Here is a 25,246-nt window from a genome sequence, read left to right on the forward strand (position 1 = left end):
CACCAGTTAGAATGGCAATCATTAAAAAGTCAGGAAACAACAGGTGCTGGAGAGGATGTGGAGAAATAGGAACACTTTTACACTGTTGGTGGGATTGTAAACTAGTTCAACCATTGTGGAAAACAGTATGGCGATTCCTCAAGGATCTAGATCTAGATGTACCATATGACCCAGACATCCCATTACTGGGTATACACCCAAAGGATTATAAATCATGCTGCTATAAAGACACATGCACACGTATGTTTATTGCGGCACTATTCACAAGAGCAAAGACTTGGAATCAACTCAAATGTCCATCTGTGACAGACTGGATTAAGAAAATGTGGCACATATACACGATGGAATACTATGCAGCCATAAAAAATAATGATGAGTTTGTGTCCTTTGTAGGGACATGGATGCAGCTGGAAACCATCATTCTCAGCAAACTATCACAAGAACAGAAAACCAAACACCGCATGTTCTCACTCATAGGTGGGAATTGAACAATGAGATCACTTGGACTCGGGAAGGGGAACATCACACACTGGGGCCTATCATGGGGAGGGGGGAGGGGGGAGGGATTGCATTGGGAGTTATACCTGATGTAAATGACGAGTTGATGGGTGCTGACGAGTTGATGGGTGCAGCACACCAACATGGCACAAGTATACATATGTAACAAACCTGCACGTTATGCACATGTACCCTAGAACTTAAAGTATAATAATAATAATAAATAAAAAAAAGAAATTATCGCCTGAGGAACAAGAAAGAAAAAATATTAAAGAAAAGTGAACAAAGCCTGTGGAATCTGTAAGACACCATAAAGCAGACAAACATATGCAGTTTGTGAGTTACAGAATGAGGAGAGAGAGACAGGCAAACCCACACTGAGACACATTCTCCTAAATAAAATTAAAAAAAATAAAATAATTTGTCAAACACAGAGAGAATCTTAAAATCAGCAAAACAGAAGTCATTCATCACACTAAAGGGTGCTCAAAAAAATTATCAGCATATTTCTCATCAGAAGTCTTGGAGGCCAGAAGGCAGTGGGCTGATATATTCAAAATGCTGCAAGAAATAAAATGGCCAACCAAGATTCCTATATCTGGCAAAACTGTCCATCAAAAATGAGGTAGCAATTAAAATACTTCAGAATAAATAAAAGCTGAGAGAGCTTATTACCACTAGACTAACTCTGCAAGAAATGCTAAAGGGAATCCTATAGGTTGAAATGAAAGGATGTGAGACAGCAGATCAAAACCATGTGAAGAAATATCTCCAGCACGGATAAAGCCTTTCTTCTAAGATCAGGAACAAGACATGCCTGCTTTCACCATTTCCATTCAGCACTAATGGAAGTTCTAGCCAGAGCAATTAGGCAAGGAAAAAAAAAAAAAAAAGAAAAGGCACTGAAATCGGAAAGGATGAAGTAAAATTATCTGTTTGCAGACAACATGATCTTAATACAGAAACCCCTAGAGATTCCACATTTTAAAAATGTGGTTTCGCCATGTTGGCCAGGTTGGTCTTGAAATTATAAAAGCTACTATTATTGTAACTTTGGTTTGTAACTCCAGTTTTTGTTTTCACATGCCTTAAGAGAATAATGCGTTAAAAAAACAATTATTAGTCTATGTTTTTGGACACACACTACATAAAACTAGAGTCTTGTAGCAATTAATAAATTAAAGGGGTTGAGATGAAGCTGTATAGAAGTAGAGTTTCTTTATTTTATTTATTCATTTATTTTTGAGACAGAGTCTCACTCTGTCACCCAGGCTGGAGTGCAGTGGCACATCTTGGCTCACTGCAACTTCTGCCTCTTAGGTTCAAGTGATTCTCGTGCCTCAGCCTCCCAAGTAGCTGGGATTACAGGTGTGCACGATGACACCTAGCTCATTTTTGTATTTTTAGTACAGACGGGGTTTCGCCACATTGGCCAGGTTGGTCTTGAACTCCTGACTTCAGGTGATTCACATACCACAGCCTCCCAGAGTGCTGGGATTACAGGTGTGAGCCACCGCGCCTGGCCTAGAAGTAGAGTTTCTATATGCTACTAAAGTTAAGCTAGTATAAATCCTTCTCAAATTCTTCTAAGAAACCGAAGAGGAGGAAACGTTTTTTTTCTTTCTTTATTTTTTTGAGACAGAGTCTCACTCTGTTGCCCAGGCTGGAGTGCAGTGGTGCAATCTCAGCTCACTGCAATCTCTGCCTCCCAGGTTCAAGCGATTCTCCTGCCTCACCTCTTGAGGAGTTGGGATTATAAGTGAGTACTACCACACCTGGCTAAGTTTTTTATTTTTAGCAGAGACAAGGTTTCACCATGTTGGCCAGGCTGGTCGAGGAAACAATTTTTAACTCATTCTATGAAGCCAACATTGCCCTAATACCAAAGCCAGACAAGGACACCACAAGAGAAGAAAAATACAAACCAGTATCCTTTATGAACATGGATGCAAAAATGCTCAACAAAATACCAGCACACTGAATTCAGCAGCATATTAAAGGATTATGCACTATGACAAAGTTGGATTTATTCCTGGAATACAAGCATGATTCAACATATAAAAATGGATCATTGTAATACACCACATTAAAAGAATAAAGGACAAAAACCACATGATCATCTCATTTGCTGCAGAAAAAGAATTTGACAAAATTCAACACTCTTTTACGATAAGAACAATCAAGAAACTAGGAATGGAAACTACCTCAACATAATAAAGGCAATATATTAAAAAAAAAAACATAATTAACACCATACTGAATGGTTACAGACTAAAAGCCTTTCTTTCAAGATCAGGAACGAGACATGCCTGCTTTCACCATTTCCATTCAGCACTAACGGAAGTTCTAGCCAGAGCAATTAGGCAAGAAAAAAAAAAAAGAAAAGGCACTGAAATTGGAAAGGATGAAGTAAAATTATCTGTTTGCAGACAACATGATCTTAATACAGAAACCCCTAGAGATTCCACATTTTAAAAACTCTGTAAAAACTAATAAATGAATTTAGCAAAGATGCAGAATATAAAACATGCAAAAATAAGTTTCATTTCTATACATTAAAAATGAACCAATTGTAAAGGAAATTTAAAAAACAATTATATTTATACTAGCATCAAAAAGAATAAAATATGTAGGAATTAACCATGAAAAGGAAAGACCTATGAACTAAAAACTACAAACATTGCTGAAAGAAATTATAGAAGATATAAATAAATAAATGAAAATACATTCCATGTTCATGGATTGGAATACTTAATATAGTTAATGTGTCAATACTACTCAAAGTGATCTACAGATTCAATGCATTGTTTATTGATATGGTGTGGATATTTGTCCCCTCTAAATCTCATGTTGAAATGTAATCCCAATGTTGGAGGTGGGGTGTGGAGGCAAGTATTTGGGTCATGAGGGCAGACCCCTCATGGCTTGGTGCTGTCCTTGTGACAATGAGTTCTTGTGAGATCTGGTGGTTTAAAAATATGTGGTACCTCCTCCTGCTCTTGCCATATGAAACACTGGCTCCTCCTTTGCCTTCTGCCATGAGTATAAGGTTCCTGAGGTCCTCACCAGACGGAGAGGCTGGAGCCATGCTGGTATAGTCTGCAGAACTGTGATCCAATTAAACATATTTTCTTTATAAATTACCCAGCCTTGGGTATTTCTTTTTTTTTTTTTTTTTTTGAGATGGAGGTTCGCTCTTGTTGCCCAGGCTGGAGTGCAATGGCGTGATCTTCGCTCACCGGAACCTCCACCTCCTGGGTTCAAGCGATTCTTCTGCCTCAGCCTCCCGAGTTGCTGGGATTTACAAGCATGTGCCACCATGCCCAGCTAATTTTGTATTTTTAGTAGAGACAGGGTTTCTCTAAGTTTGTCGGGCTGGTCTTGAACTCCTAACCTCAGGTGATCCGCCTGCCTTGGCCTCCCAAATGGGATTACAGGTGTGAGTCATGGCACCCAGCCCAGGTATTTCTTTATAGTGACACAAGAATGGCCTAACACACCTATCAAAATCTTACTGATATTTCTGTGGAAATAGAAAAGTCCATCCTAAAATTTATATGGAATCTCAAGGGACCCCAAATAGCCAAAACAATCTTGTAAGGAAATCAGAGGTCTCACATTTCCTCGTCTCAAAATTTACTACAGAGTTACAGTAATCAAAACAGTGTGGTACTGGCGTAAAGGCAGACATACAGACCAATGGAATAAAGTACAGAGCCCAGAAATAGATCCGTACTTATATGGTCAAATGATTTCCAACAAGGGTGCCAAGATCATTTAATGGGGAAAGGACAATCTTTTCAACAAATGGTGCTGGGGAAACTGCACATCTACATGTAAAAGAAGGAAGCTGGGCCTTAGCTAATGCTAAACACAAAAATTAACATGAAATAGATCAAAGACTTAAATGTAGGAACTAAAACTATAAAACCCTTAGAAGAAAACACAGGGGAAAGGCTTCAAGGCATTGGACTTGGCAATGACTTCCTAGATCTGACATCAAAAGCACAGGCAACAAAAGAAATAACAGACAAATTGGGCTTCATAAAAAATTTAAAACTTTTGGGGTAAAGTTCATTCAACTGAGTAAAACGACAATTCACAGGATAAGAGAGAAGATTTGCAAATCACATATCTGGTAAATAATTAATGTCCAGAAGATATAAATAACTCCCAAAACTCAACAATAAATTAGCAAATAATTCAATTCAAAAATGGGTATAGGACTAGAATAGATATTACTCCAACAGTAATATACAAATGGCCAATAAAAATATGAAAAGATCCTCAACATCACTAATCGTTAGGGAAAAGCAAATCAAGACCACAGTGAGATACCATTTCAAACCCATTAGGATGGCTACTATAAAACGAAGCAAAACATAAAGTGTTGGTGAGGATGTGGAGAAATTGGAACCCTTGTGCATTGCTGGTGGGAATGTAAAATGTTGCAGCTGTAGAAAACAGTGTAGCATTTGCTCAAAATATTAAACTAGACTTATTTGTCCCAGCAATTCCACTTTTGGGTACATACCCTAAAGAACTGAAAACGGAGTTTCAAACAGGCACGTGCATACTCATATTCACAGCAGCATTATTCACAACAACTGAAAGGTGGACACAATCCCAATGTCCATGGATGGATGAATGAATTAAAAAAATTAGTAGATAATAATGAAATATTATTTGGCCTAAAATAGGAAGGAGATTCTGACATATGCTTCAACGTGGATAAACCCTGAGGACATAATGATAAGTGAAATAGGCCAGACACAAAAGGACAAATATTGCATGACTGCACTTATATGAGGTGCCTAGATTATTAGTCAAATACATACTGACAAAAAGTAGAATGGTGGTGTTTTACACTATTCTTGCATTGCTGTAAGGAAATACCTGAGACTGGGTAATTTATAAAGAAAAGATGTTTAGCACTGGGTGTGGTGGCTCACACCTGTAATCCCAGCACCTTGGGAGGCCGAGGTGGGTGGATCACTTGAGGTCAGGAGTTTAAGACCAGCCTGGCCAACATGGCTAAACCCCATCTCTACTAAAAGTACAAAAATTAGCCAGGCATGGTGGCAGGTGCCTGTAATCCCAGCTACTCAGGAAGCTGAGGCAGGAGAATCACTTGAACCCAGAATGCGGAGGCTGCAGTGAGGTGAGATTGCACCACTGCACTCCAGCCTGAGTGACAAGAGCGAGACTCTGTCTCAAAAAAAAAAAAAACAAAAACAAAAACAAAAAAAAGAAGTTTATTTGGCTCATGGTCCTGCAGTCTTTATAGGAAGCATGGTGCTGGCATCTGCTCAGCTTCTAGGGAGGCCTCAGGAAGCTTACAATCACGGCGAAAGGTCATGGGGGATCAGGCACCTCACCTGGTGAAAGCAGGAGCAAAAGAGAGAGAGAGCCACGGGGAAGGTGCCACACACATTTAAAGAACCAGATCTGGTAAGAATTCATTATCATGAAGACAGCACCAAGCCATGAGGGATCCGCCCCCATGATCCAAACACCTCCCACCAGGCCCCACCTCCAGACTTGGGATTACAATTCAACATGAGATTTGGGTGGGGGCAAATAGCCAAACTATATTAGGTGGTTACCAAGAACTGGGGAAAGAGTTTCATGAGTGCAGAGTTTCAGTATGGGACAATAAAAAAGTTCTGGAGATGCATGGTGATGATAGTTACACAATAATGTGAATGTACTTAATACCACTGAACTGTACATTCAAAAACAAAAGATAAATTTTACCACAATAAAAATTACATATACGGCTTGTATTATATTTATGTTGGATTGTACTGGTCTAGAAACACAACATGTTTTATAGTTAATTGTGATTAGTGGTCATAATTCACAAACACCCTTTTTTTTTTTTTTTTTTTTTGAGACGGAGTCTCGCTCTGTTGCCCAGGCTGGAGTGCCCTGGCCCGATCTCGGCTCACTGCAACCTCCGCCATTCTCCTGCCTCAGCCTCCTGACTAGCTGGGACTACAGGCGCCCGCCACCACACCCGGCCAAGTTTTTGTATTTTTAGTAGAAACGGGGTTTCACGGTGTTAGCCAGGATGGTCTTGATCCCCTGACCTTGTGATCCGCCCACCTCGGCCTCCCAAAGTGCTGGGATTACAGGCGTGAGCCACCGCGCCCGGCCCACAAATACCTTTTTTTAAAAAAAGCAAAAACACCCTTGCCAGGATTTATTTGAACAAAATCAGCTGCCTGACCTCTACTTAACTACTAATATGAAACCACACTGGCATATGGCACACTGAGAAAGGGATTCATTTTTTTTTTTTTGAGACGGAGTCTCCCTCTGTCGCCCAGGCTGGAGTGCAGTGGCCGGATCTCCGCTCAGTGCAAGCTCCGCCTCCCGGTTTTACGCCATTCTCCTGCCTCAGCCTCCCAGCTAGCGCCCGGCACCTTGCCCGGTTAGTTTTTTGTATTTTTAGTAGAGACAGGGTTTCACCGTGTTAGCCAGGATGGTCTCGATCTCCTGACCTTGTGATCCGCCCGTCTCGGCCTCCCAAAGTGCTGGGATTACAGGCTTGAGCCACCGCGCCCGGCCCCAGGATTCATTTTTACTTACAAGCTGCAGCAGGCACAGGAACCAAATAGGCCACAGAGATGCACATTAGGCTGGAGAAAGGGCAGGCATTGATGTCAGGGTGGCAGATGGTTTCTAAGGCCCATGGGGAGTTCAAGAACTAGTGGACACATGACCAGGGTCCAGGGTTAGGGTAGTATTTGAGCAACGGTATTTCAATAGGAACTGATTTTGTCATCATGCTGTATGCACAAGATGTCATACAGTGATGCAACATGAAATACCTCTTCCTCACACCTCAAGTTTTGCTAAAAGAAGACATTTTTGGCCTCTCTCTATCCTCACTCCCTCCTCCCTAAAGGAAGCAGAGTGACTTATCCCATTAGTAAATTTAGGAGAAGCCATGGAGGATGAAAACGCCTGTTTCCTTTCTCTCTGATCAGCCTGTCTACAGAACAGACTGCTTTTATGTGCTGAGGACAGAAGCCCTCAAGTTTGGCCTGGGGATCCTTCTCTCATTGTTCCCAAGATGAAGTCAAGTGACTGCAGGCATGGGTTTTGGGGTAAATTTGCTTGTCCTCCAGGATAGATTAACTCTTACTTTCCTGCAGGGGGGCCACCCAGGGCCCCAGTTGAACACAGAGGCCCTAAGTATTAGAGAGCTTGACGGGTGCTGCAGATTAATGCATGATTTCAAATTCTCTTTTATTAACCTAAAAACTGACAGTGTCAATTCCATCTGTCTGATTTCTGCATCTCATTTCTCAGCTGGTCCCCAGTTTGATGTGGGGAGAGAGGCATTAGAAATTATCCTTCCTAAACCTCTTAAGAGCAGTTTTCAAAACAGTAAGAACAAAAACCACATAGCGATATTTCATGTATGGCTTTAAAAAATATGCATTTGATGAAAGCCAAGACATAAATTAAGTCATAGTTCTGTAAGGAAGTATTATGTAGAAGGCAGGTAAAACACTTCTGCAGGATTGCAAAGGCTGTAAGCTGAAGCATAGCAATCTGGGTTACACCAAGAAGATTGGACTGTGTCTGTGGCATCTGTGTGTAAATGATGCATGCCAAGCACTTGCTAGATTCAGGCAGCACAAGAGTGCTTTCTTTAGCTCATTGTGGAGGCTAAGTTGAAATGACGTTGGGCTTTTTTTTTTTTTTTTTTTTCCTGAGATGGAGTTTCGCTCTTGTTGCCTGGGCTGGAGTGCAATGGTGAAATCTCAGCTTACCACAATCTCTGCCTCCCAAGTTCAAGCGATTCTTGGCTCAGCCTCCCAAGTAGCTGGGATTACAGGCGTCCACCACCATGCTTGGCTAACTTCCTGTATTTTTAGTAGAGACGGGGTTTCACCAGGTTGACCAGGCTGGTCTTGAACTCTTGACCTCAGGTAATCCACCCGCCTCGGCCTCCCGAAGTGCTAGGATAGTTTTTTTTTTTTTTTTTTTTTTGAGGCAGAGTCTCGCTCTGTCGCCCAGGCTGGAGTGCAGTGGCATGATCTCAGCTCACTGCAAGCTCTGCCTCCAGGGTTCACACCATTCTCCTGCCTCAGCCTCCCAAGTAGCTGGGACTACAGGCGCCTGCCACCATGCCTGGCTAATTCTTTTTTTTTTTTTTTGGTATTTTTAGTAGAGACAGGGTTTCACTGTGTTAGCCAGGATGATCTTGATTTCCTGGCCTTGTGATCTACCCGCTTTGGCCTCCTAGAGTTCTGGGATTACAGGTGCGAGCCAATGAGCCCAGCCTGGATGGTCTCTTTCTTAAACAGACTTTAGCTTCACATAGTTTAGGTGTTTGGCGGTTCTCCAATCTAATGATGACATCTAGTTGCAGGGAAGGCAGATGTGTAAGAGCAGAGAGACCATGAAATATAAACACTTTAGCAAATGTGGAATAATTAACAATATTTTTAAGGTGTACCAGAGGCCAATTTCCAGGAAATAGCTAGAAGCTACTGCCAGAAAGACCCTAGTCAATGATTTGAGGGAGGTGGGAGAGAAACTGCTAAGGCAGAGAGGCAGGTAGTTGGAACACAGAATGTATTTTAATAACAGCGACGTTTCTCAGTGGTAATTATGAACACAACCAGGGTGGCAAAAACACCCTTAACTGTATAAAGCAACTGACAAATTTGAGATGGGATAAAACTTTTTCTGGTAGTTGGATATTCAGATAGATTAGTGCAGTGACTAGGAGCCCACAATTTTCCAGTTCAAAAGAACAAATGATGGAATGAGAGACAGGCTAATAATATGCAACAGAAAATGAGATACTATTTCTACAATTTATTTTTGATGTTTGAGAGCCATGATTCTGTATCCTATGAGTAAACACAACCTATTTACCGTAAAGAGCGCAAGAGCATTGACTTTTTCGTCATGTAATTTAAAATGCCTCATACTTTATTTCTAAAGAAACTATATTTTAAATGTTTCACTCAAGAATCTGAAGAAGAGATTTGATTTATTAGCAAGATGTATGGGCAGAAAATCCTTTTCCCATCCAGTTAAGAAAATGTAGAGAGTATTCACTTGTTCCAGGAAAATCTCCCCAAGAAATGTATGTTGCGCTGTAATTAACGCTAAGAGTGGGCGTCTTTAACAATTCCATATGAATTCTTCTCCCTGGCTCTGGGGCTACTAAAAGCAACTTTACTAGTCATCAGAATGTGTCTGGGATCAATGTCACCCAGTGACGGGAACAGGAAAGCAGGCCAGCCTGATGCTGGCTGTGCAGTTTGAGTGTGTGAGCCCACCATGCTCCGGAAGTCCTCCCCACCCTACCCCTACCCACAGGCATATTTTCATGTGGTTTCCTATCGTAAGCGGGTTCCTTCCTCAGCTACCACTTCCCAGCTCTGTTCCCTGGATCCAGAGCCTTTTTTCTTTTTTGAGATGGGGCCTTGCTGTGTTACCCAGGCTGGTCATGAACAACTGGGCTTAAGTGACCCTCCTACCTCAGCCTCCTGAGTAGCTAGGACTACAGGCAAGTGCCATCACACCTGGCCAGAGCCTTTTTTGTTGTTGTTTTCTTAGCCTAAACTGTATCTTGCACCTTCTCTGAGTCTTTTCAGAGCTGGGCCTATCCTATTACACTCATTCTACCCACCTGTGTTTTTCACTCCATCTCCAGAGTGGCAGCAGCTATCTTCTTCCTGGGGGGCATCTGCACTTCTTTCTGCACTCAGGATCTGCTGCTTGCTCTGATACTTTCTGTACCCCTCTGTCATAACCTCCCATTTGCCATACACAGTGGGGGGCTTCTGTTTCAGATTGTGAGGAGGAAAGAACAGTCTCCTCAAGATGCCCTTTCGGTGTTGGTTATCAGATCAATCTCTATCTTTATTTTCAGTCTCAGACCCCTTCGTCTCAATGTGCCCCACAAGTAATGCAAACCAAATTAGGGGAAGGCAGGACACAAAGCTCTGAGACATGTCAGGAAGGGATGGGGATGAGCCAGTCAGCATCCTGTACAGCAAATGCTTCCTGCTCCTTATGGCATTTTTAATTAGAATTCTGAAACCTGGTATAGCCTGAGCCTAGCTTCATAGATTGTTTCACCTCAAACCATCACACAGTTCTTACATGTGAGAACTTTCTCCTAGGAATTATCATCTTAGTGTGATCTGAAGAGCAAGTTCCCCTCACATTTGACCTACTTAGACATCGCTTGCAAACACCCCATGCTGGAGGAAAGGCAGCGTGCCTGCTTCTTGGCTCTCAACCATGACAAATCCTAGGTTACCTTAGCAATGAGGCAGAAAACTGCAAAGAGAGCCTGACCAACTAAGCAGAAAGGAGGCCAAAGAAAACCCAACTTCATTTATAAAACAACCAACATGATTTGATCTCATACAATGAAATAGAAACTGAGGAACAATTGTGGTTGTATAATCTTTGATTGTTTAATCTTTCTAAAAACAAGTCCTTTATGTTGTAAAGCACTAGCTATTAATTAACATGGGAAAATGCTCAAACTAAAGAAGTGTATGTCCTAGGAGTATTTACAAACAGCTCCCTTTTGGGAATGTAATTCTTCCTTGGTCCTGTATTTTGTATAGTTCTGACTCTCTGCTCTCATGATTCTGACATATTGCAGGATTAGGCCCCGGGTTTGTTTCATTATCACTCTTATTTTATGTCAATTACATTTTAATGTTATCACTGTATCTTTAAATGCATATAACCATCTGATTATGCCTTATTATAAAGTGTTTTATCATTATCACTCTTTTTAAAAGAAGTACCAGAAACATACCTTTAATAACACAGGGTTTTAAAAACAGAAAATGAGAATCAGAAGATAAAGAGTATTTTGACAGTACGCCTAGTTTGTTTGTTTGTTTTTTTGAGATGGAGTCTCGCTCTGTCGCCCAGGCTGGAGTGCAGTGGCGTGATCTCGGCTCATTGCAAGCTCCGCCTCCTGGGTTCAAGCCATTCTCCTGCCTCAGCCTCCGGAGTAGCTGAAATTACAGGCACGCGACACCATGCCTGGCTACTTTTTTGTATTTTTAGTAGAGATGGGGTTTCACCATATTAGCTAGGATGGTCTCAAGCTATCTCCTGACCTCATGATCTGCCCGCTCTGGCCTCCCATAGTGCTGGGATTACACTTGTGAGCCACGGCACCCAGCCAACAGTAAGCATAGTTTGACTCATTTTTTAAAAAAGATATTCAAGCTTAAGTGGCATTTTACATTTTATGTTTTCACTTATTTAATAGTTTTAACAATTACTTTACACAGAACCCCCAAATTGTCTGCAAACACCATAGGTATTTCATTTTGAAAAGGATTATTTTTGATAAAGATGACTGGCTAAAAAATAAAGCAAGAAAAGCAACACCCAAAATGTGTACCCCAAGCTCATTCTGGAGGTATTCAGTGTACAATCTCTCTTGAATCCTAAGCAAGCTAGTAATGCTTGGCCCAGAATTCCCAGATAATGATTTGTGTCTGAAATTTCCCATGAGGTTTTGCAGTGTTCCATTCATACCTATGACAATCCAGAACAATACTAATCCAGAAGCATTTTTAGGTAATTGAGAGTACATTTTTTAAACACAATCTATGCACAATACAGTGATTAGGCATATTAGGGGTAAGAGCTTAACAAAACATTGCTGAAACATAATTGCGAGTCTGCATCAAATCAAAAAGGCCACAGAAATATTTAGTATTGTATCTTAGTTTCTGTTAAGTACTTTCAAAATGTAATTAACATTAAAATAATTAGTACAAGAGAATTTGAGTTCTTGATTTTTGTTCAGAAAATTTTTACTCTTAATATATTAAACAAACATGGAAAACTTTTGTATTAAAGTCTTCCACATGTAAACCATTTGTCATTCATTCATATATTTTTCTACTTTACTTCTTCACCAAAAATCGTGTGATGTCTGATCCATGCTTTGATGCTAGAGATTGTCTTCTCACCTGGCTTCTTTCCTTAGCTTGTCTGGCAGTTCTCTAAAAGTTAAAAAATATGCATATGTACATGTTAGGAAAAAAGCACTGGCTACAGAAGCTCAAAAACTCTTTGTATTGTTAGTCTGGAAAATCTACACTGTCACTACACCCATTTCCCAGTGGCTGGCTATTAAACAGTTACCAAACGACAAGGCAGAGTATCTCAGCAGCTCTGGCAAGTCCCTAAGGTCCTAGGTTCTTAGGACCAACGTAGCAGGAGAAAACATACAACTTTGGGGATGTCTTGCTACCCAGTGACAGCATGAATTCCTCATTTGGAGACTAGGAAGGCCCTGATTCTCCCATTTAAGCGGGAGTTTTTTTCTTTTTCTGTTTTTGAGATGGAGTTTTGCTCTTTCGCCCAGGCTGGAGTGAAGTGGCGTGATCTCAGCTCACTGCAACCTCTGTCCCCCAGGTTCAAGCGATTCTCCAGCCTCAGCCTCCAGAGTAGCTGGGATTATAGGCACCTGCCACCACACCCAGCTAATTTTTGTATTTTTAGTAGAGACGGGGTTTTGCCACGTTGGCCAGGCTGGTCTCGAACTCCTGACCTCAGCTGATCCACCCGCCTCGGCCTCCCCAAGTGGGAGTTCTTAAGGCAACTTGGGGATTACCCAGTGAAGAAAATCTACCCACTTCGTATTCTCCGATCCCAGAGGCCATTTCCAACTCAATAGATGAGCTGGTGTAGAAAATAAAATGACGTAGACCAGAACTGGATTCTTCCACTAATCCCACAAGTAACATTTTTCATGAGAATCTAAAAAATTAATTACAGAAAGGGCTGCATTTTCTTTGGCTACTTCTTAATTCTCATATAGGTCTTGAATTTGCTACTAACGTGCACAGCTGAGAAATCAGATGACTTTTTTTTTTTTCCAACTGAAGTCCATGTGAGGTGATCCACGCGGAAAGAGTAAGGACAGAAGAGAAGCTTACGGTGGGGGGCGGTGGCTCACACCTGTAATCCCAACACTTTGGGAGGCTGAGGTGGGTGGATCATCTGAGGTCAGAAATTCGAGACCAGCCTGGACAACATGGTGAAACCCTGTCTCTACTAAAAATATAAAAATCAGCTGGGTGTGGTGGCAGGTGCCTGTAATCCCAGCTACTCAGGAGGCTGAGGTAGGAGAATCAGCTTGAACCCGGGAGACGGAGGTTGCAGTGAGCTGAGATCGTGCTGAGATCATGCCACTGCTCTCCAGCCTGGGTGACAGAGCGATACTCCGTCTTAAAAAAAAAAAAAAAAAAAAATAGTAAAGAGTTCATATATTATAAACATTGGCAAAGGATCTGAAATAGTTCTCAAAAGTTTAAATATAACTGATTAGCATCTTTTTAAAACATCAGTGTCTTTAGCAAACAAAACAATTTCAGGCCTTTCTCCCCTTGCACCACAATGGCACCCACTGACCGTACCCAGTGGCAGTTAAATGGGCTTCTGGTGTGATAGATGAGTAAAATTCTTTGGAAAACAGTTTGGTGATAAATCCTACATTGTCAAAAATATGCAAATACTTTTGACTCAGTGATTTTTACACATGATAATCTACCTTAAGGAATGACCTCAAAATGAAGAAAACAGTTTTGTTTACAAAAAGTGTGCTTGGTGGCATGATGTATAAAAGCAGAAAAATTTAAATAAGTATTAATCAGTATGGGAATGGTTAAGTAAACTACAGTAGAGATATGCTCAATAGAATATTGTATTATGCAGTCATTTTAGATGATATAAGTTATGAATGGTTAGAGAACATGAGAAATGCTTAGATCTTGCTGTAACTGAAAAAAAGTTGAATACAAAGTTGCATATTGAATATTTCTAAGGTGATCTCAACAGGTAAATCCCATTACCTTTTACTGGACTGCCTATAAAAAATGTATCCTGGTAGATAAACAATAGTATGTGTTTTTTTCCTCTCATTCTAAGCAACGGGTAAGTAACTACCAAAAGATGGGGCAGAGTTAATTGGTTTCATACTTTGGCCAGCAATGAAACCTTTGTATGTTGAACTGAGTTGGTCCTAGAGATAACTTATCAATGTTTTCAGATATTTCAGGATATCCTTAGTTATATGCAAACATGTATCACTGCCCTAATTCACCAAACTTCCAGTTTGGGTCTCATCAAGACAATATGTAAATTGTATTCATTTCTTTCTTGGTAGTGGTGCAAATGTCTTGGTCCTAGAATGAATGAAAAGGGAAGCAGCTTTTCTTGCATCTGTGACACGGGCCTTGAGAGGAAAGGCAAGTGTTAGATGATGAAAGGAGTAAAATGCGCCTCGAATCTCAGACCAGGGATAAATTTATCCACATAATCTTCCACACCTCTGTGCACAATTTTCCGTCTGACTTCTCAGGATGCAGTCAAAGCTATATGAGAGCTTCACTGACCTCTTTGTGACAGACTGTGCAGAGAGTCTGCAGGTTGTCCAGGGAACACTGTCCTCCTCCCCCATACACTGGCTTGATGTGATCCACCTGCCAGAAATGTCCTTCCCTTGGGTTTCTTATCATTTCATTTAGCTGCAATAAGAATACAAGTCAGCAATTTTCAACATATACTGCAAGAAGTGTTTGTTGGTTTTGCATTGTGCAATCATGTTTATACAGGAAAATCATGGGAAAAAACACATCAGGAGAGCTTTGTATAGCTTTTATTGTGAGTAGAAGAAAACCCTCTGTTCGAAGTTTGAAAGCAATAAGATGTGTTTTTTTTCTCCCTTACCTCATTTTGAAAGAATTACAAGAAAATATAAATTACCAAGACTCCTGACAGATTGGGAAAAACTGGTTTTTCTGCACCTGTAAGTTAGTTTATATATTCACTAAACCAAATCTAAGAAAAGAATAACAATAGGTTAGAAATGTAAAACTTCTCAATACTACTGAGTCAAATAATCTTTAATTGTTGACCTAAATGCTTTTGTCACTACACAATGGCAGTTTAATGTCAATAGCTATTACCTAGAACTTTCATACTATTCATCAGAGAACTTTCCAAGTTACGTGAACTGGAATGAAATTTCTAGAACAAATATCTGTAACTTGCATATTTGGAATAATTAAAGACGACCATTTAAAGTAGCCTTTATTTAGGCCAGTCCACATATACACATTTTATATTTAATCAGTGATAACCTACATTAAGATGGGATGTATTTTATCATTTTACCTGAGGTAGTAAAACCAATTCACACCATGGCAATGCAGTTGTCTAAGTATCACAGAGATGAGTGTGGCACTTGCTTTTATTTCCTTCAACTTAACGGCTGCTGGCCTTGGGAACCCATGATTATGTATAAAGCCTGTTTAAGAAAGCATATCAGGCACAATGACCTGATCAATAGTGCTGGCCCATGAGGAGTCACAAGAGGCAGCAAGTTGGAGCAGTAAACTTTGTCCAGCTGACCTTTGTTACTGCCTGCCTTATCTTCTCTTCTGTGCTGAACTTCCTAACTACTGTTAGAAGAATGTATTGATTTTTGTTTTTGAGGTTGGCATTGTAAGAAGCTACTACAAATGGCGGTCTTATGCATCAAGCAAATGGCATAGTCTTAGGAAAAAAAATCCATTTTGGTTTTGCCTTTTTAAACCAATTCCTTTTCTCTGAGCAGCCCCCACTCTGACAGACTCAATAATTCAGAAGATGCTTCTTTAGTTTTTCCAAGCAACTGTAAGACAAATCACTTGGGGCCACTCTTCGATATCCTAAATTTGCCCGCCTCTTGAAAGAATCACTTGATGTGGTAGTGCATGCCTGTAATCCCAGATGTTTGGGAGGCTGAGGCAGGAGCATCACTTGGTCCAGGAGTTCAACATCATCCTGAGCAACACAGTGAGACCCCAGACCCAATCTCAAAAAAAAAAAAAAAAAAAAAAAAGTATATGTATAAAATCACTCTCTAACTAGTCCTACCTAAGTCGAGCCTATTGTGTTCCTTAATCTCAGAGCACTTTTGTTTTGGATGTCTATTATATTACTTCTGCATTCCTGGACAGGTTGCTTTCAATGACCTTGAGTCATTTCGTTGCATGTCTTCTGGAAGCCATCACACTGAGACAGCAGTAACTGGAGTCTGACTGACATCCCTGGGATGTGTACAATATGTCCCTCACCAATTAGACCAAAAGATCTTTCAGGAACTCTGGATATCATTAGAGAAATAGTGTATTTCCCTATCTCTCAGAGACATGCTAATTCATCTTTGCAGAAATGCTGAAGAATTCATTTGCTCATAATTCAGCAACATTGTCCTAGGTAAATAAAAATACATAATTTGTCTAACTGGAAGGAATTCATCCAATATTTTAGTGGGCAGACAGTGGCTGAGGGGTGATTCTTCTTAAATTAAGCACACTAGAAAATTACATTTTATTTAGAGATGGGGTCTCGCTCTGTTGCCCAGGCTGGAGTGCAGTGGCACTATTACAGCTCACTGCAGCCTTGACCTTCTGGACTCAAGCAATGCTCCTATCTCAGCCAACCAAGTAGCTGGGACTATAGGTACATGCTACCACACCCGGTTAATTTTTCTTTTCTTCTTCTTCTTTTTTTTTTTTTTGGAAAAAAGGGGTTCCACTATGTTGCTCAGGCTGATAACTCTTGGCTCAAGCAATCTTCCCACCTTGGCCTCTCAAAGTACTGGGATTACAGGGATGAGCCAAAGCCTGGCCTACTTTGAAATTTAGAATTGTTCAGATAGCAAGATTAGAAATCCAACTGAATTTTGGAAATGAAAGTGAATACTGATGATAGTGTGCTATAAATAATAATTTGTCATAAATTGGTGTATTAAAATTACATTTTTCAATGCAATGAACACATATATGTATGTGAGTGTATATACACATACATAGCCTTCTGATTGTGATGGACTACATTTCTGGGTTATCTGTCTGCCCCTTGTCATTCAATATTAACATATGGAAAGGGGAATCACCAGACCATAGGTGCCTCTTGATACACTGCACCGCCTGTTAAGATCTTTTCCCAAAATAACTGAATGAGAATGAAATTAAGCCTCTAGATCTTACAATTATTATTCAGAAAATTGGGGGAATAGAAGAACATGTCAAACAATACTTTGCAGATACAGGGAGACAAATCCAGAATGGCAAATGATCCAGTATATTCAGCCATTGATAGTATAAAAAAGGAATGGGGTGCTACTATAGATTAAATGAAGCATGAGAAGCATTATAATCAAATATACTATGTGCATGAAATTTTGATCCTAACTTGAACAAAGTAACTATAAAATGCTTTTTTATTTTTCATTTTGGAGACAGAGTCTTGCTCTGTTGCCCAAGCTGGAGTGCAGTGGCGTGATCTTGGTTCACTGCAACTTCCGCCTCTCAGGTTCAAGTGATTCTTCTGCCTCAGCCCCTGAGTAGTTGGGATTATGGGTGCCCGCCACTACGCCTGGCTAAATTTTTATACTTTTAGTAGAGATGGGGTTTCTCCATATTGGCCAGGCTGGTCTTAAACTCCTGACCTCAGGTGATCCACCTGCCTTGGCTTCCCAAAGTGTTAGGATTACAGGTGTGAGCCTGGCAAAAGGCATTTTTGAGACAACCTGGGAAATCAAGCATAGACTTAGTATAATTAAGGAATTGTAATTGTGTTGGGTGTGATAACTCGTACTGTGATTATATTTAAAAGAAAGAGAGGAAAGGAAATGAGGACCAGGAAAGAGGGCAGGAGGAAAGGAGAAAAGGAAGGGAGAGAGAGAGAAAGGGGAAGAGGGAGGCGGGAAGAGGGGAGGGAGAGGAAAGGAAGGATAGAAAGAAGGAAGGAGGTCTTTACCTGTGAGAGATACAGAATGAAAATATTCAAGAGTGAAAAGAAATGTCTGGAATTTTCTTTAAAATAATCTAGGAGATGGCCGGGCGTGACGGCTCATGCCTGTAATCCCAGCACTTTGGGAGGCTGAGGCAGGTGGATTACCTGAGGTCAGGGGTTCAAAACCAGCCTGGCCAACATGGCGAAACCCCGTCTCTACTAAAAATACAAAAATTAGCCAGGCGTGGTGGCACATGCCTGTGATCCCAGCTAGTCAGGAGGCTGAGGCACGAGAATCACTTGAACCCAGGTGGCAGAGGTTGCAGTGAGCTGAGATTGCGTCACTGCACTCCAGCCTGGGTGACAAGGGTGAAACTCTGTCTCAAAAAAAAAAAAAAAATTAATAAATAAAATAAAATAAAATATTCTAGGAGAAACAAACAAGTGAGTCAATGGCAGACGAAAATCAATGCCAAAATGCCGGAAACTGTTAAAGCTGGCTGATGGAGATATGGGTCCATTATGTTCTCTCCTTTTATATATTTGAATATTCCCATGTTAAAATGTAAAAAATAAAGTTAGAGAGTCAATATTCATTACTCAGTACAATGCTGCCTTCTATCTATCACATGATTATAACTTACCTGTTCTAATGGGAGATTTGAAGTCCAGGTAGCATCCAGAAGTTTCTTCCTCTGACTTTTAGGGGCATCTCTAAGATGTAAAAAGAGTTCTTGTGCATTCACATTACAGAGCTGACACACACCATGTTCACTTTCAAATACTTTGGCTCGCAGGTAGCTGTTATTAGATCGAATCCAAAACTCTTCTTGACATTTCAGAGAGCAAAACCGTGAATCCCAAGTGTTCACTTTACACGCTTGCTTAGTCTGGCAAGTGGGTTGCTGACAGTGAAGGCAAAGTGGATTTCCTTCATTATCCACAGCTTGCAAATAGCCTTTGGATGTAGAGGGCTTCACAGTGAGATCTGCCTGCACTGTGTATAGATTTAGAAATGGGACGCAGGCTCCATCTTCAAGAAATTTTCTACAATTGAAAAAAACACTGAATAGGTAACTAATGAATGAATACTCTAAATAGTAATTGCTTCATATAAAGGTTATCAAAGTTTCTATATGGATAAATAGTAAACACGGATCACAGTGTAGAAATAAAATAGCTATAGTCAGCACTCTATATTCCATGCCATGTAAGGAAGAATGGTGTGTTACAAAAATTAATTTGAATATAAATATGTTGCCTCTCTTGGGAATTTAGATGCTCTCGTGTTAAATGATCTGGAAACATGTGAAACATGAAAACATGTGAAACATCTGGAGAAGCTGTTAGAAAATGCTTCTTCAGGCTGGGAAAGGACAGGCTAATGTAAAACCCCAACTAAAGCTTAGTGGCTACCCTGCTCCTTAAATATATGGGGTCACACACCTCATTAGCTCAGAGAGGTCATTACAAACTCTCTCCTCCAGCCTCTGCTTGCTCACAGGAAACAGTCACAGCCATAAAGTGACAGAGTGAAACAGCTGACAGTGCTGATAGGAATTAGAACAGAAGACTTGCTCCCACAGCTAAACGCAGAGTTGATGAAATTAAACATGCTAGGATACAAAACATGATAGGATATGTGCTCAATTTGTTAGAATAAAAGAAAAGGTACTACTCAATTTTGTTAGAAAGTCCTACTTGGGAAGTAACAACAGTTGCTCTATTTTTCCATGGTTGTTTTTTAGAAGAGTTAAAAGAAAGACTTCTAATGATGGAGCTCAAGACTGAGGGACAGAGCCCAGATTTAACTTCAGGTCTCCTGGCATCTACCCCCAAGCCCTGGGGCAGGTTACTTAGTCCACCTGGTCTCAGTGTCCTTCCTCATCTCTAATGTTTAAAATGAGGACACCACGTACCTCAACAGGTTGCTAGGACAACTGAAGAGCTACTATCTTGTGAAAGTTCTTTGTAACCTCTAAAGTGGTCACGCAAAGGTGAGACATTATTGTGAATATCAAAATGTAAAGGAGTGGAATTAGTACTACTATATACTAGTAGTAGAAAAACCTTACTTTGTGAAAGGATCCTGTGGCCTGGACTCCTTTGTGATCAGACGGACATGGCCTCCAGTATTCTTCACTTTATCCACTGAGGCTATGGCAACATCTTCTTTGGTTATGTATCTAAAACAATGATATGTTAAATAGATTCCCTCTATCTCATAAAAAAAAGTCTCTATTGCATGTTCACATTGTTCCTTGCAAAAGCAATAGAAGAAAAAGCAAGCACGATTCTATTCACTGTGCTAAAACTCAAGTTAGAAAATGGAATTTTTACCCTTTATCTTGGTGTTCATTATGTGAGAAATACATTTCTTTGTTCCAAATTAGTTGTCTCAAATTTCTTTTTCTAAGAAATCCAAGAGTCACTGAATATCCTTTGGACCAATTTTCATTTAGGGGAAAAAGGAGTGGGTGTGAGAATAAGAAATGATCAAATACACGCACAACTGACAGCCTTAAGGAAACTGCTTGGCAAGCTGTGCAGAAAATCTCTAACTATGTTTTACTTCCCTCTTGGCCATCCCTTCAAGGCTTCTCCAAATCACCTTAGTCAGTTATAATGGTGTATCAGTGTTTGGGTAAACTGAGTTTCTTTTCAGTTAACCAGGTTCAATCACATCTTCTGTAATCTGAAGGTTGTTTCCCTTATTATCAGCCCATACAGGGTTTATGGATTCTTCCACAGAAATAAAGCCACTCTTGATGTGGGATTCAGAACCTTATTACCCAACACTAACAATACCACACAATGGTTCAGGGACTAGAAGTAAAGAGAAGTTATTCCAATTAAAGGTGATGGGGGAATTTAAGTTGGTGAAATGCAATTACCCAATTAATTCCTTCCAATTATATTAATTGGCCTACTTTCTCTGGTGGTTTACACCTATTATAGATTTTTTTGGAAATTAGTTTAAACATGAATTTCTTAATATTATTGAGTGCTTCTTAATTAGGCAGCTTGACAATAAAATTAAAGTTCAATCAAAATGGAATTGTGCAATTGTAGGTAAAATTTTAGAAATTTGCTTTATGTTATTAGGATAGATTTAACAAACAGGTTTCCTTTTTTAAATAAACTATTTTATTCATTTTTGATTAGGTGATATAAGCACATGGTTCTAAATTCAAAAGGCAAACAAGTGTGTTTATGGTGATGAGTAATTTTCTCTCTCACTCCTTTCTTTCTTTTGCCCCTCCCCAAAAGTTACCTCTGTTGCCAGTTTTGTTTTTATTTTATTTTGACTCAAAATGACCTTGAGTCATTTTGTTGCATGTCTTCTGGAAGCCATCACACTGAGACAGCAGTAACTGGAGTCTGATAGTCTGACTGACATCCCTGGGATGTGTACAATATGTCCCTCACCAATTAGACCAAAAGATCTTTTAGGAACTCTGGATATCATTAGAGAAATAGTGTATTTCCCTATCTCTCACAGACATGTGAATTCATCTTTGCAGAAATGCTGATTAATTTATTTTATTTTATTTTATTTTATCTTTTGAGACAGGGTCTCACTCTTGTCGCCCAGGCTGGAGTGCAGTGACACTATCTTGGCTCATTGCAACCTCTGCCTTCTGGGTTCAAGCTATTCTCATGCCTCAGCCTCCCAGAGCTGGGATTACAGGCATGCACCACCATACGAGGCCCATCTCAGCCCATCTCAGCCTCCCAAAGTGCTGGTATTACAGGTTGAGCCACCGTGTCTGGCTCATTTTAGAAATAGTTTATTTTTGGCCTGGCATGGTGGTTCACACCTGTAATCCCAGCACTCTGGGAGGCCAACGTGGGTGGGTCTCCTGAGGTCAGGAGTTCGAGACCAGCCTGGCCAACATATTAGTCTCTGCTAATAGTGATAGGTATCTCATCATAGATTTTAAAATTTGCATTCCTATTAAGAGTAATGGGGAATATCTTTTCACACATTCACATAGTGAAACCCTGTCTCTACTAAAAGTACAAAAATTAGCTGGGCATAGTGGTGTATGCCTGTAATCCTAGCTACATGGGAGGCTGAGGCAGGAGAACCACTTGACCCGGGAAGATGGAGGCTGCAGTGAGCTGAGATTGCACCACTACACTCCTGTCTGGGTGACAGAGAGAGACTGTCTCAAAAAAAAAAAAAAAAAAAAAAAATAATAATAATAATAAATAAATAAATAGTGTATTTCTTTTCTGAGTATAGGTGTATGCCTTTTATTTACTTATTTTTGCATTTCCATTGATATATCATTTACATGGCATAAAATTCACCAATTAAAAGTTTACAATTAAGTGCATTTTAGTATATTCACAAGGTTGTACAACCATCACCACTAATTCCAGAATATTTTCATCACTCCAAAAAGAAACCTGAGGCTGGGTGCAGTGGCTCACGTGTGTAATCCTGGCACTTTGAGAGGCCAAGGCGGGTGGATCATTTGAGGTCAGGAGTTCGAGACCAGAATGGCTAACATGGTGAAACCCTGTCTCAACTAAAAATACAAAAGTTAGCCAGGCATGGTGGTGTGCACCTGCAGTCCCAGCTACTCGGGAGGCAGGGGCAGGAGAATCACTTGAACCCCGGAGGCAGAGGTTGCAGTGAGCTGAGATCGTGCCAATGCACTCCAGCCTGTGCAACAGATTGAGACCCTGTCTCAAACAAAAACAAAAACAAAACAAAAAGATACCCGTACCCACTAGCACTCATTCTTCATTATACTTTTTATTTTTAGAAATAAAAGATAGCATAGCATATACACTAATCTTCACCTTGCTCTTTTTACCAAAACATGCTTCTCTGAGATCCTTCCTTATTAGGATTCATAGTTTCCCTATTCTTTTTAATGGCTCCATGTTATTCCATTATATGGATAAACCATATATTTAATCAGTCTCTGATAAATGGACATTTAGGTTGTTTCCAGTCTTTGCTATCACAAACAATGCTGCAATAGATATCATTATATATGATATTTTCTACACATTATGTATCTGTAGAATAAATCCCCGGAAATAGAATTCCTTGGTCAAAGGTCTTAGGTGTTTTAAATGTGGGTAGATTTTGACAAATGTCTTTCCTCTAAGGTTATGCCAGTGTACGTGTCCACCAGCAATGAGTAAGAGTATCTGTTTCTTCACTTTCACTAGCACAATGTCATTTTTAAAGTCTCTGCTAATAGTGATAGGTATCTCATTGTAGATTTTAAAATTTGCATTCCTATTAAGAGTAAGGGGGAATATCTTTTCACATGTTTGCACTCTACTTGCATGTCTTTCTTAGAGCAAAAAGGAAATTAAGCCATCGTGCTCCAGTCTGGGCAGTAGTAGTAGTTAAAGCACAGTAAATTGTTGTAGAGTTCTTTTACTTGCCCTTTTACTTCCTCCTTCTCTGGCCCCACCTCCAACAATTTCTTCAACCATTTTATTCCCTTGGAAAATGTACTCGGGAAAGTATTTCTGTGAATTCTAAATGAACTCAAAAGCTTCCTAGCTTTAGGGGCAATGGGATATTAAACCTTGCCTGAGGTATTATTATTCAATGTTTAAAAGCTTAAAAACCTAATGCGGTAACTTTAAAAGATGCTGAGAAATCTAGTCAGAGATTTAGAAACTAAAAATAACCTTTTGCTTTCCTACAAGAGATTTAAGAATAAATTTTTGGAAACCACAAGAAACAGATGAACCAATTCCAAAAAAGGGAGCTGACAACTTTTCAAATGTAGTTGCAAGTTGCCAATACTTAATTTTCTGCTGAGGTTTGCGAGGAAGTTCACCAACTCCCAAAAGGATTATGGTAAATCCCAATTTTAGTAAATAGAGAAGGAAGAATGTTGTCTACTAAACAAATTCCTGGATAGGGACGGGAGTGGAAGATAGCAATTTTTGCAAGAAGAGTGTACGTTGCAAAGTGGCCCACATCAATGAACACAATCTTGGGCTCTGGATTTCTGACCTGCTTTGGAGCTCAGCTATAACTAGAGATTAAACAATTGGCATCCTAAACATGACAGGGTTCCAAGTGAATTAGGCCTGCCTCTGATAAATGGTACTGGTAACCAAAACAATGGCTGGTAATCTTGGCTTCCATTCACATGTAAAAGTAAGATATTTAAAAGCTGACTGCAAGCTCTGAGCTTGGATGGGGCCTGCAAACTGGTGGACATTACTGGCGGATAATCTGGTTGGAGACCTAGCCATTGCATTTGGGGGAATGCCCAAAGTCAGTTAACTATAGGTCTTTTTTCAGAACCATTCAATACTTCTAAGAGAGAAATCCTCCAACCTCCTGCTTAGGAAGTAAAATGTCGCTGCTGTCAATCTGAAAGCTGCGCCAATTAGAGGGTCTGGGGAGTTTCAGTTTTCAATCTAATACCTCACTCTTTACTGAGCCTGATGTTTCTAAGTCTGGAGACTCTCTGATTCAGTTTCTCTAGAAAATAAATTGATAGGACAGTGTCTAACTGGTCCTCATACAGACTGCCACTCAATGCTGCTGTTCAACAGCATATTTCACATTTGCTTTCAGAGATACACGGTTATTCCAAATTACTGAGACTTACTTTGGGTTCTGCAGCAAGAATCAGAATGCTTCCTGATAGTATCTCCCCGCTGCAGGTACAGAGGTTTCATTTTATGATGTTGCTAAGCTGGTTCCCTGGGGGCCTCTCTCTCTCTGCCTCTCTATAATCAGTCACCAAGTCTCTAGACATACCTCCTTAATAGCTCTCTTCATTCTCTTTCCTGATTCCCATTGTAATCACTTAATATAGATCCTCATCATTTTTCTCCAGGTATACTAGTCTTTTAACTTGTGTAGTAGGCAGAATTTTAAGATACCCTCTAGGATTCCTGTCCCCAGGTTATTTAATCAATCATTAATTTAGATGATGCT

At 40.1% G+C, this 25,246-nt stretch overlaps 1 protein-coding gene across 2 annotated transcripts in view; it reads right to left on the reverse strand.

Annotated features, from left to right (window-relative positions):
- Nucleotides 1-9,076: 9,076 nt before the first annotated feature.
- Nucleotides 9,077-25,246, reverse strand: part of ZRANB3 (zinc finger RANBP2-type containing 3) — a 319,153-nt gene continuing 302,983 nt past the window's right edge. The window contains exons 18-21 of one of the 2 annotated variants that reach the window (XM_023193763.1): nucleotides 20,385-20,495; nucleotides 18,954-19,356; nucleotides 14,919-15,050; nucleotides 9,077-12,521 (exon numbers count right to left, since the gene is read on the reverse strand). In XM_023193763.1, coding sequence (XP_023049531.1) covers nucleotides 12,423-12,521; nucleotides 14,919-15,050; nucleotides 18,954-19,356; nucleotides 20,385-20,495 — 745 coding nt within the window. In that variant the 3' untranslated portion in view covers nucleotides 9,077-12,422. The remainder of the gene's footprint in view (nucleotides 12,522-14,918; nucleotides 15,051-18,953; nucleotides 19,357-20,384; nucleotides 20,496-25,246) is intronic. The other variant, XM_023193764.1, reaches the window with a different exon arrangement.

This window comes from Piliocolobus tephrosceles, chromosome 11, assembly GCF_002776525.5.
Source record: "Piliocolobus tephrosceles isolate RC106 chromosome 11, ASM277652v3, whole genome shotgun sequence".
Lineage (NCBI taxonomy): Eukaryota > Metazoa > Chordata > Mammalia > Primates > Cercopithecidae > Piliocolobus > Piliocolobus tephrosceles.